Source organism: Littorina saxatilis, linkage group LG17 (genome assembly GCF_037325665.1).
Source record: "Littorina saxatilis isolate snail1 linkage group LG17, US_GU_Lsax_2.0, whole genome shotgun sequence".
Classification (NCBI taxonomy): domain Eukaryota; kingdom Metazoa; phylum Mollusca; class Gastropoda; order Littorinimorpha; family Littorinidae; genus Littorina; species Littorina saxatilis.
The window spans coordinates 54,863,289-54,880,902 of record NC_090261.1 but is presented as its reverse complement, the minus strand read 5'-3'; the positions used below and the strand labels follow the sequence as shown (position 1 = coordinate 54,880,902).

Genomic DNA, 17,614 nt, shown 5'->3' with positions numbered 1-17,614 from the left:
AACAGGTTTCAACAGAGGACACATCAGTTTGGTCCCAACAATATCCACCTTTGAAACATTGGTGTGCTATCTGTTTAAGATGTCTGTTAGATAAAAGAACAGGTTTTAACATAAAACACTTCAGTTTGGTCCCTACAATATTGAAGTTTCATTATTCAGTATACCGCAACACGGTGGCCTAGTGGTAAGGCGTCCGCCCAGTGAGCGGGAGGTCGTAGGTTCGAACCCCGGCCGGGTCATACCTAAGACTTTAAAATTGGCAATCTAGTGGCTGCTCTGCCTGGCGTCTGGCATTATGGGGTTAGTACTAGGTCTGGTTGGTCTGGTGTCAGAATAATGTGACTGGGTGAGACATGAAGCCTGTGCTGCGACTTCTGTCTTGCGTGTGGCGCACGTTAAATGTCAAAGCAGCACCGCCCTGATATCACCCTTCGTGGTTGGTTAGTTAGTTAGCTGTTGCTTTTTGGGTCCAGCGGACCATAATAGGCCACATCAGGACCCCACCCTTTGTTTAAGCAAACAAACAAACAAACAAACAAAATCCTTCAGTATCTCTTATTTGATTTCAGTGCTGGATGATATGAAGGTGATACAGCAGGTGGTGAAGAAGTCTGGCATGAAGTGTCAGACAGTCGGCCAGAACAAGGTGGCCAAGGAAAAGGAGGCCTGCGATGTGGAAAGACAGTAAATACGCTTTCCTTGACTTTTAGACTTTGGCGAATTTTGTTTAGGCCAAAACAAAAAAAAAGGTCTGTTTACGGTAACATAGGCCCAAAAAATAGGGTCGGTAGGTCGGGATTTTTTTTGATTTTTTTTCCCCAAAAAAAACCATATTTTTACGTTATTTTGCCCCAAAAACAAAAGATTTTTTTTTTTTCCCCCAAATGCCAAAAACAAGTGTAGGGTCGCGCGAAAAAAATAGGGTCGGTCGGGTTACCGTAAACAGACCTTTTTTTTTTTGGCCTTAATTTTGTCACAGTTGACTTTACTCTTGCTGGATTATGTTTAATTTCACTTTGTCACTGTTGCCTTTTTCTCTTTGATTAATTATGTATAATTTCAATTTTTGTTGAGTTTACTAGATAAACAGTGTGTTGCCTTTGCCAGCTTGCTTATAAGTTAGTTAATGCTATTGTGGTTTATAGGTACTTTATAAAAAATGTTTTTGATGTTTCTATTTATTCTTTGTGTGTGTGTTCTATTTGGTTTAAATTTGTTTTTAATCTTCAAACTTTTACAGGCCTCTTCCTGATCCCAGTGTGTTGGTGAAGCGCCCCCCAGTGGTGACGATCATGGGGCATGTGGACCATGGGAAGACAACTCTCCTGGATCACCTCCGGCAGTCCAACATTGTTGATCAGGAGTTTGGTGGCATCACACAGCACATTGGGGCATTTAAAGGTGACTTCTGTTTTAGCTTTTGTTTTATTTTTTTACACTGTTATATTGACAGACACAGAAACACTGATACAGGCACAGGCTTGGATGCTAATTTTTTCTTCTTAACCCTTATACTGGTTGTCGCGACATATGTCGCGCTACTTTACGTATACTGTCACCTGGTTGTCACGACATATGTCGCGCTACTGGCTACCGGTTCCGATTACCTCCCATGGATGCAAAAACCTATATGACCGTTTTTCTTTATTTTTGTCTCTGTTAATTCACCAGTGGCTATGTAACATGTGTTACAGAATTGCCCCAGTGAAAGGGTTAATGACTATTCAGGGATGGCCAAGTCGTCTGCCCGATTGCCAGGGGCAAGTAAAAAATCTGCCAGGCTAGTAGAAACCGCCTGGCAACTCGCCCGGCGGGCCAGTGAACATTCTGGTCCAATGCAACTCTTTAGGTTATAATATAGAGTTTCAAAGCCATGTAAACACTGCAGATGCAGCAACTGTGGGATGTACCGGGCCAGCAAAATTTCTGGCGGGCTAGTAACTTTCTTGAAGTTACTAGCCCGGCTGGCGAGTACAAATTTTGAGATTTGGCCATCCCTGCTATGCAAACAGCAGATTTGCGCTCCTCAACAAGGCCTCACAGTCACCTTTATCACTTTTTTTAAACAGTACATTCCTTTCCAAAGCATATTTCACATGTGGAAACTACGGGTGGCCACTGAAATTCACGAGGTAACCTGATGACCAAGTAGTGCTTGAGGTTCGATATAGGGAAGGGTTTGCTGTTACACTTAGTAGTCTTTACGTTCAAAGACCTAATAAATATGATTTCGCCCAAAAACTTAATTTGAAAATTGTGAATGTCCGCTTACAATTAATGTAAAAATCCAAGCCTCTGAACAAAAGTGTTCGAAAAAACAAAAACGAAAAACCAAGTACAAAGGTACCTCAAATGATCTATTCAAACACATACACACAATTAAATTACATATTATTACCCAACTCACATATAGCAATTAACTCTAGTTCAGTGCTGGTAACGCTGTACGCGTTCCCCTTGGTAACAAGGGAGACCACCCTAAAAAAGAGTGATCCATCCCATAATATCAGACCGATGTCCGGTCCAACATCCGTATGCGTGCGCATACGCCGACATTTGTATCATTCTCTCTCAGCGGTTCAACTGGGAAGGACGCTCCTGATGTACGCTCCTGCTGTCTTCAGCATTTTGTCTTAGTCTTTGGCTTTGGCATCTCCCCTTGGTCGTCGCCTAACTGTTCACCTTTACCTACGCTGTGTGGTGAGATCTTTCCGTTTTGTTATAACTTTAGCGACGTTTTTCGTCGCTCGTTTTGTACTTGTGAAATTTTTCTGAAATTGTTTTTCTTTGAAATTTTTCGTGAGTTCTTTCGCTATGGCGGAGGCTGCGCTTGTTGATAGCGCCAAAAGGAAGCCTAGTTCGAGGCAGGTTTCTGACGATACGCCTCCAAAACGTAGCTCTAGGAGAGAGAAGGGCGCAGGAAAATCCGCGTCTGTTTCTTCTGATTCAACTTCTGTTAAATCTCCCGTGTTAGCAGACGTCAGTTTAACTTCCGGTCAGGCTTGTTTACGTTCTGGCAAGAGTGGTGTTTCGGGCAAAGCTTCTTCTTCTTCTGCTTCTGCTTCTGCTTCTGCCTCAACTTCAGATGGCTGCCCTGGGTTAGCGCCAACTGAAGTTGCGTCTTTATTGTTGACTTTGAGCGCTCAAGTTTCGACACTTGCGTCGGAATTATCTTCCACTAGGGAGGAATTACGAGCGCTTCCGTCTGGTGTTTCTGATGTTCTCTCCTTAGCACAGGTACGGCAGTCTCCTGCAGTTCCGGCTTCGACTTCCGCTTTGCCTTCGGCGACTGTGACTCGGGCGGATGTCCATGCTTCGCAGGATGGGAGTACCAAGTTGGTGTCTCTCCTTTATGGGACACCAGTTCAAGGTATGTCTACACCGCTTGCCGGTGTGCGAGCTCAGGGGGCTCTCTCTGGCGTTGGTAGTCGTGAGAGTTCCCACGAGCAGCGAAAGGACGAACGCCTCCGTACGTCTCTTTATGAGAATATCGGGGACCGTTTTAGTCCTCTTCCGCCCGGGGGGCAGGAAGTGGTCGGTTCTGCCGACGATAAACTGTCTGATGTTCTGCCTCCTGGCTCCGAGCTTGATCTCGAGTCGGAGTGTAGGGCGGAAGACGGGGATGCCTCAGTGGTAGAGGATTCCCAACTGAATTTGCCCGTGAAGCTGTCAGCCGCAGTGGCGCTGGCGGCGGAAACGGCGTTCAGATACTTTCCGGAAGGGGTGGTGAAGGACAAGGCTCAGCTTCACCCACCTCGTTCTGCTTTTGACGATTTCCGGAGTGCTCAGGAGCAACGGCCTCGCTACCGCTTCCGGGAATCGTCAACTATTGCCTATGAAATGGCTAACGTCTTGTGTGGTAAACGCAAACCGGCGGTGCCGTTGTTGGTTCAGCACGGCGAGGCCCCGGAAGACGTTGTCTCTTGGCTGGCTCAGCCTGGGGCTCGGGCTGCTTCCGGTGTTCCGAAGTTCAAGCTCACCCCTTATCCTGTGAATCTGATTGACTCTTTTGCTCTGCCGTCAGGGGCACTTCCGGTGACGCCGGAACTTGCTGCTTTGAGAGAGGACGGGTACAATAGGGATAGAGTTGTCCCATGTACTGACGGTTCTCTCACAGCTGTGGAGGAAGTTGGGAGGTCTTTGCTGGAGCTCACGTCCGTGTCGGAGTCTCTGCAAAGGTCTTTATCCAGATCGATTGCCACATCTCTTGATCCTTTTGAATTTCGGTTTGATGCGTCGCCGACAGATGTTTCAACACTGCTGGCTACTCTGGGCAAGGTGACTAGAGAACAGGTTACTTTGTCTGCCCGGCTGTATACTCACGCGGTGCTTTCAAGGAGATCAGCCTTCTTGACGGGGTCCAGATTTCGGGACACCGCGACTGTGGAGAGGCTGAAGGTCTCCCCTTTTGCTGAGGGGTCTCTCTTAGGGCAGGCGTCTTTCGATGCACTCCAGAAAGAGACGCAGGACGCGCGGGATGTAGCGATCGCGCGTTTGGCTTCACAGGGCTTCCAGAAGCCTCAGGGCAAGTCTCAGACTCAGGCGTTTTCTTCTGCTAAGCCTCAGACGTCTTCGTCAGGTGGTGGGAAGGCCCAGAAGCAGTCATTCTCCTCCAGGGGTAGGGGGCGTGGAGCTCCATACCCTAAGAGGGGTCAGTCTTTCGGGGGTTCCAGGGGGTCGGGGCGTAAGCCTCACCCCCAATGAAACTTCCCCGAACAACACATCCCGGTGGCCCCCGCGCTAGTTGTAGCGGGCGGCCCGTCCAGGGCCCTTTCTTCCTGGCTGCAACTGGTGGCCAGCAAGTGGGTCACGGGGATAGTGTGTTCGGGGTTCCGGCTTCTCTGGTCAGGGCAGAAGGCTCCCCTGGTCAGGATAATCCTGCCCTGCAGGGCGCCAAAGGATTTGGTGGCACGGAACGCGGTCCAGGAGGAGGTCTCGGCTCTGCTGCTCAAGGGAGCTATAGAGGAGGTCTTGGACGCGCGGTCCCCGGGGTTTTACGGCAGACTTTTTGTAGTGCCGAAAGCCTCGGGGGCGTGGAGGCCGGTGTTAGATCTTTCTCCTTTGAACAAGTTTCTGAGAGTAATCAAGTTTACCATGGAAACTCCAACTTCGGTTCGGGAGGCCTTACGGCCGGGAGATTGTGCAACGTCGATCGATCTTACAGACGCTTACTTTCACGTCCTCATACATGTCGCGGACAGGAAGTGGCTTCGCTTCCCTTGGGGCGGCAAAGCTTACCAGTTCAGGGCTCTGCCGTTCGGCCTGTCTTTAGCTCCGTGGATTTTCACGATTGTGGTCAGGCAGCTTTGTGCTCTTGTGAGACAGGAAGGCATCCGTCTCAGAGCATACCTGGACGATTGGTTAATCCTTCACCAGAACAGGGGGCTTTGCGAGGCTCATACGCACAGGGTGCTGAGCCGGGCGGCACAGCTGGGTTTCTCTGTCAACCTGACAAAATCCGAGTTGGAACCATCCCGGACGTTTACTTACCTGGGCATGGAATTCGACACGCTTCGGTGGTCTGTCCGTCCGTCTCAAAGGCGGATCGACAAGCTTCAGGGTCTGATTCGGTCTCTCTACGGAGAGAATCACGCCAGTGCAAGGGTTCTGACTTCGGTTCTGGGTCAGATGGAATCCATGGCTTCCCTCATTCCGTTGGGCAGGGTTCACAAGAGGCCTTTTCAGGCCTCCCTGCAGTCAAGGTGGGATCAGACATCCCAGGACTGGAGTGCTCCGATCGCACTGGGAACTTGGTTTCAGCAGACCACAGGTGTTTGGCTTCTTCCGGATTTGTTCCGGGGTGTTCCCATTGTTCGTCCACCGCAGGAGAGAGAGTTGTTTACGGACGCATCTCTGACGGGGTGGGGTGCTCATCTGGACGAGCACGTGGTTTCGGGAGTTTGGGATTGCTCTCAGGCCTCCCTACATATCAATGTACTGGAGTAGGAGGCCGTTTCCCTGGCGCTTCTAGCGTTCAAGCCTTTCCTGGAGGGCAGTCATGTACGTCTTCACACCGACAACATGTCTGTGGCGTCGTATGTGAACAAGCAGGGGGGGACTCGGTCTCACAGTCTTTCCGACATTGCATGTCGCATTCTCAAGTGGTGTCACGCCCAGCACATTCTGTTGTCAGCAGTGTACTTGAAGGGCAGTCTGAACGTCCTTGCAGACACTTTGAGCAGAGGGGACAGGATTGTTCATTCAGAGTGGACTCTCACACACCAGTCTTTGCAGCGGCTTTGGTCGCAGATCGACAAACCCAAGATAGATCTCTTTGCGACGAGGGTTTCGGCGAGACTGCCTCTCTTTGTGTCCCCCTTCCCGGATCCTCTGGCCTGGAAGGTGAATGCTCTGGAAGTGGATTGGTCAGATCTTCCGGCGTATGCCTTCCCTCCGTTCTGCCTCTTAGGCAAAGTCCTCAGGAAAGTGGACTTGGAGAAACCAGCGCTGGTTCTGGTCGCTCCTCTGTGGCCAAGCCAGCACTGGTTTCCCGACCTACTGCGTCTAGCAGTTCGGCCCCCAATCCCTCTCGCCCTGAAGAGAGGAGATCTCGTGCAGCCTCGGTCAGGCGTTCAGCACGAGAACCCACAGATCCTGGCCCTTCACGCGTGGATTCTGTCCGAAGCGCTTTGCGTAGGGCAGGGGCCTCTTCCCCTACTCTGAGATTCGTTGGACATGCGCATAGAAAATCGACTTCTTCGGTTTACTCATCGCACTGGGCCTCTTGGTCTAGGTGGTGCGCGCTTAACGGGGTTAAACCTCTTTCTCCTAGGTCTATTCAGGTAGCCAACCATCTGTCTTGGTTGGCTGATCAGGGGGCTTCTCCCTCTTCTATTAGGGTCCGGAGGTCGGCGATCTCTTCGACCCTCGCGCAATTAGGCCACAAAATTTCGCTCGGAGGGGTTATCGCTAGTGTTATTAAGGGGGCTGCCCTTTTAGCAGCTCGTTCAAAATCGCTTCTCCCTGCATGGGATTTGTTCCTGGTCTTACGTTTCTTAGCCTCGGATGAGTTCGAGCCTCTTTTGTCAGCCACTTTGGCCGATTTGACGCGTAAGACTGTGTTTTTAACGCTTCTCTCTACTTCTAGGAGAGGTAGTGAGGTGCATTCTTTGTCGGGTTTAGACAAGGATATTGCGTTCGAGAAGGATGGTTCCATTTCTCTCAAATTTGTTCCCGGCTTTCTCGCGAAAAACCAGAAACCTGGCCAGCTTTCTCCAATCTTGCGCATTCCACCCTTGAGCAAGATTTTGGCTCCTGGAGATCCCGATATTGCAAATTGTCCTGTGAGAGCTCTCCGATGTTACCTGTCTCGAACTCGGCCTGTTAGGTCAGAAAGTCAAAAGCTTCTTTTCATATCTTTAAACACGGCTAGGTGTAAGGATATAGCGAAGGTGACTCTGGCCAAATGGATCTCCACTCTGATCAAACGAGCATATGCCTGGTGGCTAGTGCAGTCGGGTGATGAGAGGGCAGTTTTGCCTCTCACCGCGGCTAGAACCCATGAGGCGAGAGCCTGGGCATCCTCAGTGGCAGTTCTTCGGTCCGGCAAGCTAGCCGAGGTACTGGAAGCTGCGTATTGGCGCTCTGAGGACGTTTTCGTCAACTTTTACCTCAGAGACGTCGCTTCTGTCAGACAGGATGGAAGCTCCGCGCTGCCTGCCATGGTAGCGGCGGGACAAGTCCTGCGTGCTTAGTTTTGGTAAGTACCCACCACCTATAGTAGCAATCTGCTATATGTGAGTTGGGTAATAATATGTAATTTAATCCAAAATTTTAATAATAAATTTTCATTTAATTAATATACTTACCCAACTCACATCGTTTAAACCCTCCCGCCTCCCCGCTGTGGTGGTATTGGGTTCTAAAAAAGTAGTGAGTTGGGCTTCGTTCGAATGATACAAATGGCGGCGTATGCGCACGCATACGGATGTTGGACCGGACATCGGTCTGATATTATGGGATGGATCACTCTTTTTTAGGGTGGTCTCCCTTGTTACCAAGGGGAACGCGTACAGCGTTACCAGCACTGAACTAGAGTTAATTGCTATATGTGAGTTGGGTAAGTATATTAATTAAATGAAAATTTATTATTAAAATTTTGGATTTAACTTTGGATACCTTTTTTTTCAGTGAAGCTACCCTCTGGGGAGTCCATCTGTTTTCTGGACACTCCAGGCCATGCTGCATTTTCGGCCATGCGAGCGCGCGGAGCACAAGTGACGGACATTGTGGTTTTGGTAGTGGCGGCAGATGATGGTGTCATGCAACAGACCATTGAGTCCATACAACATGCGCAGTCTGCTGGTGGTAGGTGTTGTCTGATGTATTGAATAATGGTGTTGTTAAATCAGATTTGTTATTAAGTCTTTGAAGACATCCAAAAATCTGTGTTGGCCCCTCCTGATCCAAGTGTGTTTTTAAGACCTCAGAAAATCGGAGGGAATTTTGGTCTTACAAAGGAGGGTAAAATATTGAAAAACAGAGGGGGGGGGGGGGGGGGGGGCCTTAGAATATAGGTTTCACTGTATACAAAAAAATCTGTCATTTGACTACTGTATTTACACAGGTATGTCTGTACGTTCATGCGCTCACAAATATGCTTCATTATCCCCTTGGCCACTTCTTATTGCTTCAAAAATGTGAGGAAAATGCATGTAGGTCCTGAAAGACAAAACACTACACACAGTTGGTGAATGAAGCCTAAGCTGTAATAGCAATGGTGGTAGCTATTGCATTGATGATAATGAAAGTACAGTAGTACAATGTACTTGCTTGTACGCATTGATGACAAGACGGTATGTTTGCACTGTATTTTCAGTTCCAGTCATTGTGGCCATCAACAAAATTGACAAGTTTGATGCAGATGTGGTGAGTGCCTTGATGCAACTATCACCGGATCACGCTTTGGACTACACAGTCCGGATGGTGTGGGTCCTCATCAGGAGCGTAACTCCAGCATTTAGTGTGGTGACAGTGTAACAAATGATACTATTCAAAAGAAATGTACGTTTGTTTTTTAAAGTGCTCCAGTGCTGAAAGCAACTTGCTTCAGTGTTGGAAGGTGACTAAGCTTCTGTTTTTGATAGTAAAGTTGAGTTGGTAAATAGTATTGATATTTATTGCGAGTGATTACGCTTTTCTTTCAATAAAGCAAAATGTAATGTTCAGACCTGTGCACATCTACGGTTTCTCCGTAATTTCTCCGATTTTTATATGCAGAATACGGTGCTACGGATTTTTAATTAAAATTCCGAAATTCCGATGTTTTACCTAACAACAACAACAAAAATTACTTTTTTCTGTTTTAAGATGTTTTGACCAATTAGTTGGCCGTTGCGCTGAAAAGACGTTTTCCGATTTACCGGAAGCGCGCGTGTTCTCAGCATTGAGTCTTTGTTCTTAGACTTAGTTCGTCCAGCGTCTGCGTGGCAACTTGTGATTGAAGTGAAACATGGAAAAGAAAAAAAGAGTGCGAGATTCAGATAGTGAAGAGGAGACACCAGCTCTGTCACCAAAGAAGAAGAAAACGGCACAACAGTGCTGGAAGTCCAGTTGGTGCTTTGTGAGCAGAATTATGTCTGAACTGTCGTTACAGCTTACTACTGAAACATTTTAAAAACTACTGAAATTTGGTTTGTTTACTACTGATGAGCGTTTTGAGTGTGCGCAGGTCTGAACGTTGCCCTAAGCTTTGTTTGAATATTCTGTTCCGAGTGTTTCTGCTCCTGTCTTTGTTTTGCCATTTTCCTTACAAATAAGCAGACGGTTACAGTCTGGTCAATCACTGAAATTGTTGATTCAAATAATTATGAAAGGACGACTTTTGTTTGTGATCAGGAGCGGGCAAAGCGCATGCTACTGGAACACCAACTGGTGTTGGAGGAATTTGGAGGGGACATACAGGCTGTGCCCATATCCGCTCTGCAGGTAAGTTCTGCAGGGATGTACACCAACATTCTTGTGATGGTAGCATGGCATGATGGTAGCATTAGAGGGGACATACAGGCTGTGCCCATATCCGCTCTGCAGGTAAGTTCTGCAGGGATGTACACCAACATTCTTGTGATGGTAGCATGGCATGATGGTAGCATTAGAGGGGACATACAGGCTGTGCCCATATCCGCTCTGCAGGTAAGTTCTGCAGGGATGTACACCAACATTCTTGTGATGGTAGCATGGCATGATGGTAGCATTAGAGGGGACATACAGGCTGTGCCCATATCCGCTCTGCAGGTAAGTTCTGCAGGGATGTACACCAACATTCTTGTGATGGTAGCATGGCATGATGGTAGCATTAGAGGGGACATACAGGCTGTGCCCATATCCGCTCTGCAGGTAAGTTCTGCAGGGATGTACACCAACATTCTTGTGATGGTAGCATGGCATGATGGTAGCATTAGAGGGGACATACAGGCTGTGCCCATATCTGCTCTGCAGGTAAGTTCTGCAGGGATGTACACCAACATTCTTGTGATGGTAGCATGGCATGATGGTAGCATTGGAGGGGACATACAGGCTGTTCCCTTTATCTGCTCTGCAGGTAAGTTCTGCAGGGATGTACACCAACATTCTTGTGATGGTAACATGGCATGATGGGAGCCTTGTTATACATACTGGCATGTCATCTGTAAGCCTGGCTGCCACACGCAGGGCAGGAAAGGCAGAGATTGGCTGTAAAAGTGAAATTCTCTACGCCGCTGTTCCTTCAATCACATGATGTTGTTTCAGCGTTTCCAGATCAAGTGGCATTGCTTTTCTGAGTGTGCTGCATTGTGGGAAGATCATATTGACTTGATGACAGCAAACTCGTGAGAGAAATTGTGACTTCTGCAGTAGCTACAACTGCAATTATTTTGAAGAAGGAGGAGAACGAAGAAGGATTCGACAAATGAGAAATTAGTGCTTCCATCGAATTGCACGGCAAAGCAAACTTTGAGCAACGAGTCATCAACTTCCGGAGAAAGCGTAAAAGCACTGATTGTAACCTTTCTGCGGTGAAGAAATATAAGACTGTGTCCTATTCCTTTCTCTGCTCCGTGCCCAACCCTTTCCCCACCAACTCTCTGGAGAATCTCACTTTCACCACCATTCTGCGCAATTCTCCTCCATTCTCAGCTTGTTCTACCCTGTGTGTGAGCTTCCCTTTTGGAGAAATTCTTTTGATGAATTAATAATTGTGATGCAATCTGTGACACAGTGAAAGAGGTTTCAACACTGTACTCGGACAGGCAGTCCTTTGCGTTTGTCACCGTTGCTTGGAACCTGAAAAACGTCCGGCAGATCTGCTGAAATGACGGCAAAGTTTTAAGGGATTTGAAAGAGGTTTTGGCCGACTGCAGAGTCAAAACGACACTCTTGACTACTGTCATGAATAATTATCTTACATGTGATACTTTTTTTCAGGGCACCAATGTAGATCTGCTGCAAGAAGCCATCATCACTCAAGCGGAACTGATGGAACTAAAGGGCGACCCAGTAGGACTGGTAGAAGGACGCATTGTGGAGGCAGAAATGGATTCCAAGAGAGGGTAGGAGAAATTGCTGTCAACACTTTACAGCTTTGGCTTTTGGCTGTGTTGTCCCAGCCCACTTGTGATGGGTAACACAAAATATTATTCCGTCTCGAAGAGTCAGATCAGCTTCAAGGGACAGTGTCCCTGTGAGTTAGGTCCATCTGCGTCGGTGAGAGGGAATGAATAGAACATCTTGAGAAATCTTTTTGGCAAAGGGAAGTAAGCGCTGTAAATGCATACGACATGCGTAATGGAGTAAGCAATTTCCTGGCACCTGAGAGAATAACAAGCATTGGAATGAATCTCAGGTGCTAGGAGATTGGTTCTGTATAATTCTCGTTTACTCCATTACGCATGTCGTATGCATTTAGAGCGCTTACTTCCCTTTGGTTATTTGATCTCTAAATTAGCGCTCTGCCTCGTTTGGTTAAGATTCTCAATCTGTTTGACGTTACAGAAAGATTGATCAAGAGAGCAAGGTCTGAAGGATTACATAATTATAGGAGCAATTTCATGCAGTCTTTGAGCTGGAAGATATTGTAACCAAGAATGACACAATTTGTGGAAAGTTTTCAGGAGAGATTGTGATAAAAGGGATTGCACAACCAGTCAGGAAGCCTTTGATTTTGTCAAGTTTCAGAAAGGTCTGGTGGACAACATATAGGAGCATTTCCATGCAGTCTGTAAGGTGAAAGCTATTTAAATATCCTCCAAAGATGACACAATTTGTAGTGTGTTTTCAGGAGGGATTGTGATAAAAGGGATTGCACAACCAGTCAGGAAGCCTTTGATCTTGTCAAATTTCTTGCGAGAAAACAAACACTTATGATTTCTTGGCCTGGAAGAATGTAACCCTATTAGGCCTAACTTGCATACATGAAAGCAGAACAACTTGGCCTCCTTGGTGAGTTTGTCTTGTCTGTAAATTGTGCAAGATGTCAAGCTTCATAGCATCTCCAGTGGAATGCCCAAAGACATTTGTTTTAAAATCTGGACTTGCAGTTGTTCACGTTTGTACTCGACCAGACATTGTGTTGCAGAAAACTGGCCACAGCTGTGATACAGAGAGGAACGCTGAGGAGAGGAACTTACCTTGTTGCTGGCACTGCATGGGCAAAGGTGAGCTTCACAAATTTCAAAACTTTAGTTGGAGCCAGAATTTTAGACCACTTTGCATGTAAGAATAATACCCTTTTGAGAGGAGGAAAAGACTTTTAAAGCGGTACTGTGCTATAAGGCCCCTCCAATGAACGGACACCTTTCTCTTGTCCCTTTGTCTATTATCTTGACCTATATATGCCTGTCTTGACAGTGCACCAGCAATTTAGGGCCACTTTTTGCAAATCCCAAGGGCGCCTTTTTGTTGCATGTATGGCTATATTTCTTTCTTGAGTTCATAATAAAAACCAAATGAAAGAAGTAATGACAATGACAATGACAATGACAAATTCTTTATTAACGAGGGTAATGGCATAAGCAAACAGGTGCTTTTTTACATCCAGCCCTCGCCCATGGGAGGGTTTAACTCATTCGAGGCGCGTCGGAACTGGAATTCCGACATCTGTGTTTAGCGTTGGCTGCGTGCCGGCACTTGAGTTCCGACGGATATCACGAATTTTTAACGGTGTAAACGGTCCTGCTGACCAAGGGAAACAACCCCTGCAATGAACTTCTATCTGTCTACAGTGGTACCATTCACTGTAAACAGTTCCTTCCCTTAAATTGTTGGGATTAATAAAAATTTTGTTGACGGTGTGCGACCCACGTGTTTTGACTTTTCCAAGATGGCGGATCGTTCTGCTGAGACGTAGTAACTTGAAAAGAGTGCTAGAACGTGTTATTCAGTACGGTTCTGATCTTGACCATAGTGATGATGATAGTGGAGATGATATTTTAGATTCTGGTGACGATTTTGTGCCAATGGACGATCATTTGGGTGATGATTCGGGCAATGCAAGTGTCGATCATGACATTGTGTATGATGAACCCATGACGTAGAAAGTTTTTTTGTTTTGCTTCAAATTGGATATTTTGCGTGGATATGAAGACAACAAAAGGTATGTACTTTCAAATGTTTCATATATTTTCTAAAAGAGTAAGTTTCAAACTTTGCAAAAACATAAGGTATGTAAGGTTATCTTGTGTTGTTGATTTTTAATATTTTTTTCAAAATGGCTCTAAATCGCGCGTTGGCAGGGAACACAGGGGAAATTTAGCTGCGCCTCGAATGAGTTAATCTAATGATAATACGTTTTAAAAATGTTGGAATATCAATTAAAGAAGTATTAAATTACATATTCTTACTCCCAATCACATATAGCATTTGACATAGTCCGAGATGCTAGGTACTGAAAACGCTTACCCGTCTAACTTAAGGGGAAGCAACCCCATCACCAAAAAAGGCAAACGTAGCCATGGTAACGAGCCGGTATCTAGTGGATACTACGTCACTTCCTACCACAACACGTGGCAACTCATACGAATTTCAGCGTCCCGTGAGAGAGGTTGTTGAATTTTTGCGCTCCCGTGGCTGCCGTGTGTGAGTCCTTCACCGGCCGGCCATGTTACCCGTCTTTCTCCCGTGCGGGCTCCTGTTGGTGAGCTCGTTCTTGTTTGTTTCTACGAACTTTGTTGCTGTTTTGTTACTGAAGTTTTCGTCCTTTGCGACGTGTTTTGTCAGTGACTTTGTGCGTTTTTGACATTTTGTATTCTGCTCAGTGTGTTGACTGTGATATTTTGGTGTGTTAGCCTCCGCTTGTCTGCTTTTGTAGTGGGCAAGCGTGGTTGTTTGTTGTTCTTTGAACATTGTGTGTTACTGAGCTTTCTGTCCGTTCGGGCTTGCGTTTGTCAGTAATTTTTGTTGTGTGTTTCGTTTGTTGGTTAGTCAGCTTGGCTGACTCTGATTAACGGAAAGAATAGTACGAGTTTCGGTCGTAGGCCGCTACTCTTGGTATAGTGCTAGTTCTGTGCGTTCTAGCGTTACTATTGTCTCCTCCTTTGCTTTGGCTTTGGAGCAGGGGGCGTTTGTGTCCTCTTTGTTACAGTCCCTCGTTTCAGAGATCCGTACTTGGTTTACGAGGAGATGCAGCGCTCGGCTGTTTCCGGCAGCGCCGCATTTCCGTTCGGCGGAGGGGGATGTGCTGTCACTTGCTTCGCTGGTCGTGCCTTCCGGTTTCCGGATTTCAGGTTCCTGCCTCAGCGGTTTCCGCCTTCACAGGTGGACGCTCAAGTAAGTCGAGCTGGTCCGACGGCCCTGGTGAGGCGACGGGACATTCCCTGCTGGGAAACAGCTCACATGGGCACCTGCACTCTGCTGGTCGGCCGATTTTGCCTGTCTCAGGAACAGATGGTGTCGATCAGCAGCGGCGGCTTGCCGCCAGTTGACATTTCCTGTTTTATCCGGAACTTGTTGACTGACGGCGGCGACCGTTCCCGGTTTCGGCCGGGATAAACATAGCGGTGGCTTGCCGCCGGCCGACATTTCCGCCTGTTTCAGGACAGGAACTTGTTGACTGGCAGCGGCGACCCTTCCCGGTTTTAGCCGGGATAAACACAGCGGTGGCTTGCCGCCAGCCGACATTTCCGTCTGTTTCAGGACCGGAACTTGTTGGCTGGCAGCGGCGGCCGTTTCCGGCCGGGATAGACTGGCCTTTGGGTTTTTTGGCTTCCGGCCTCAGTCTATGCAGTCTTCGTTTCCGCGGTGGCAGTTTCGGCAGCTGCGTTTCCGGTTTCGACTGGAAGCATAGGTCCACCTACACACGTACGCTGTAGCGGCGGGGTAGGAGGGACCGCAGACTGGCCTCCGGGCTTAATGGCTTCCGGCCTCAGTCTATGCAGTCTTCGTTTCCGCGGTGGCAGTTTCGGCAGCTGCGTTTCCGGTTTCGACTGGAAGCATAGGTCCACCTACACATGTTCGCTTTGGCTTCAGTGTATGGATGAACCACAGACTGACCTCTGGGCTTTATGGCTTCCGGCCTCAGTCTATGCAGTCTTCGTTTCCGTTGTTGACGGTTTCGGCGGCTGCTATCCGGCTTCGGCCGGATTTGCCGTTCTTCTTCCTGGCTATTCCGTTGAATGGCAAGAAGGAAGCAACAGTGTCTGGCAAGAGGTCCTCCTACACGTGTACGCTGTGACGTTGGTGTTGGGATGGACCACAGACTGGCCTCTCGGCTTTATGGCTTCCGGCCTCAGTCTACGCAGTCTTTGTTTCCGCGTTCTGTGGTTTCGGCGGCTGCGTTTTCCGGCTTTGGCCGGATACGCTGCGTCTCTTTCTGTCACTTCCGTTTGGAGGTCAGAGAGGGAGCAATAGCAGTCGGCTTTCGGCACTTTGTGCCTCAGCCGGGGCAGTTGTTACTTCACCCGGAGGGTGTTGTGACTTCCGCTTATCCAGGTCCGATGGTCAGATGGTTGGTCTACTTACCCTTTTCCTCTTGGTCAAGGGATGAGTGAGGTCGTTTTCCGGTTTTACGAGTTTCCGGTTTTCCGGTTTTCCGTGCTTCCTTCCACCGCTGGTGTCAATGACTTTGGTCTTTGTCCTTCACTGGTTCACTCTGAGTTCAGGCTGGGTCAGCGAAGAGACACGGTCGGGATTTCCGTCAAGGCTCAAGTCTTTTCTTGAAGCTGCGGCGGAGGTTACATCCCGTTACTGTCCTTACAGGAGTCATAGGTCCCTCATCACACGGTCACTTTGTGTCGGTGCTGGGGTTGACCGGAAACTGGCCTCCGGGTTTTTTGGCTGTCGGCCTCAGTCTATGCAGCCCTCGTTTTCGCATGGTGCGACTTCGTTGGTTACTTTTCCGGCTTCGTCCGGATATTCTGTTCCTCTTCTTTCCGACGGTGTCTGTAAGGAAGGAACAGCGGCCGGCCTTCGGCAGGGTGGCTTCTGCCATTCAGTTCCGTTGTCTTTGGATTTCATCTGGCTTTTCCTGACTCTCAACCGGTCAGGATATCAGTTTGGATAATGTTCGGGTACGTGGGTTTCCGGTTTCCGGTTATCCCGTGTATTGTTTCTGCCTCTGGTGGATGTGACTTCGGCATTGTCTTTCGCCCAGCCACTCTGATTTCAGTCAGTGGCTAGTGAAGAGACATTTTTGGGTTTTTTCGTTATAGCTCAGGTTGTGCTTGACGCTGTGGCGAAAGTTTTCCCTTTGTTTTCTGGAAGAGTATCGGCGGTTTTCGGCTTCCTCTTTGGTTGCCTCTTCGGCGATGTTGGACTTCCGTTCAGCGGAGGAGGAGGTTTCCTTCTTCCTGTTCGGAGAGTCTCCTTCTGTGGCATACCACTTTTAGCAGGTTCTGGCGAAGCCTTTTCATGCCTGGAATGGTATTCCTTTGTTCCCGTTCCTTTGCTGGTCTTTTCTTGGCAAGTTAAGGAACAGGCTCAGCCTTTGCTGGCTACGGCTACGTAGGCTTTTGCTTGCTTTCGTCCTTGGCTCTCCTGCGGTCACCTTTCTGGTGACGTAGGGATTGCTTCCTCTGCTGGTTAAACAGTTGTCGAGAGACTTGGTTGTGTCAGTACTAGAACACATCCTTGTCTCTTCAGGGGTGATAGGACGTCAGTGGGTTGGAATTGGCATCTTTTTGGGATCGATCATCACTTTGTTATTTGATCTATTCACTTTCAGTGTAGATCATTTAGCTGATATCGTCTTTGTTCTTAGTTCAGCCTTGATGGTGTGAGCGAAGATCAGGTGCTTATATCCTCACTTCACTATGCTCATGCAGTTTGGTGTTGGAGGGTGTTTGTTCTCGCACTTTCAGTGCATGGAGGTTTTCCTCTAGTTTGGTGTCCGGCCTCAGTCGGTGGACAGTCGTTTCAACCACGGGCTGCTGCTTCTGTCACACTTCCGGCTAGCCGGAGAGGTTGTTTCTCTTGCCGGCGTCTTAGTTACGTCAGGTTTTTTTTTTAGAAACAACGATTGACATGGTGGTCATTGTTGTCTGCCGCTGAGTTCGACTCTGTCTTTCTCTGGCGATCAGATTTGCTCTGGTGTTTCGTCCTAACTTAAGTTGTACTTGAGTTGGCCTCGGAGGTTACATTCAGATTTTCTGAGAGGGCATTGTCTTGGACAATGTGGGTCTGAGGAGTTTTCCTTTGTGGCTTA

General features: G+C 47.8%; 1 protein-coding gene across 1 annotated transcript in view; it reads left to right on the top strand.

The window, feature by feature from the left end:
- The window catches only part of LOC138951630 (translation initiation factor IF-2, mitochondrial-like), a 40,433-nt gene that overhangs the window by 10,643 nt on the left and 12,176 nt on the right, over window positions 1-17,614 (top strand). Inside the window, exons 5-11 of the mRNA XM_070323161.1 lie at window positions 570-684; window positions 1,241-1,401; window positions 8,131-8,307; window positions 8,819-8,868; window positions 9,838-9,927; window positions 11,404-11,528; window positions 12,554-12,632. Coding sequence (XP_070179262.1) covers window positions 570-684; window positions 1,241-1,401; window positions 8,131-8,307; window positions 8,819-8,868; window positions 9,838-9,927; window positions 11,404-11,528; window positions 12,554-12,632 — 797 coding nt within the window. The remainder of the gene's footprint in view (window positions 1-569; window positions 685-1,240; window positions 1,402-8,130; window positions 8,308-8,818; window positions 8,869-9,837; window positions 9,928-11,403; window positions 11,529-12,553; window positions 12,633-17,614) is intronic.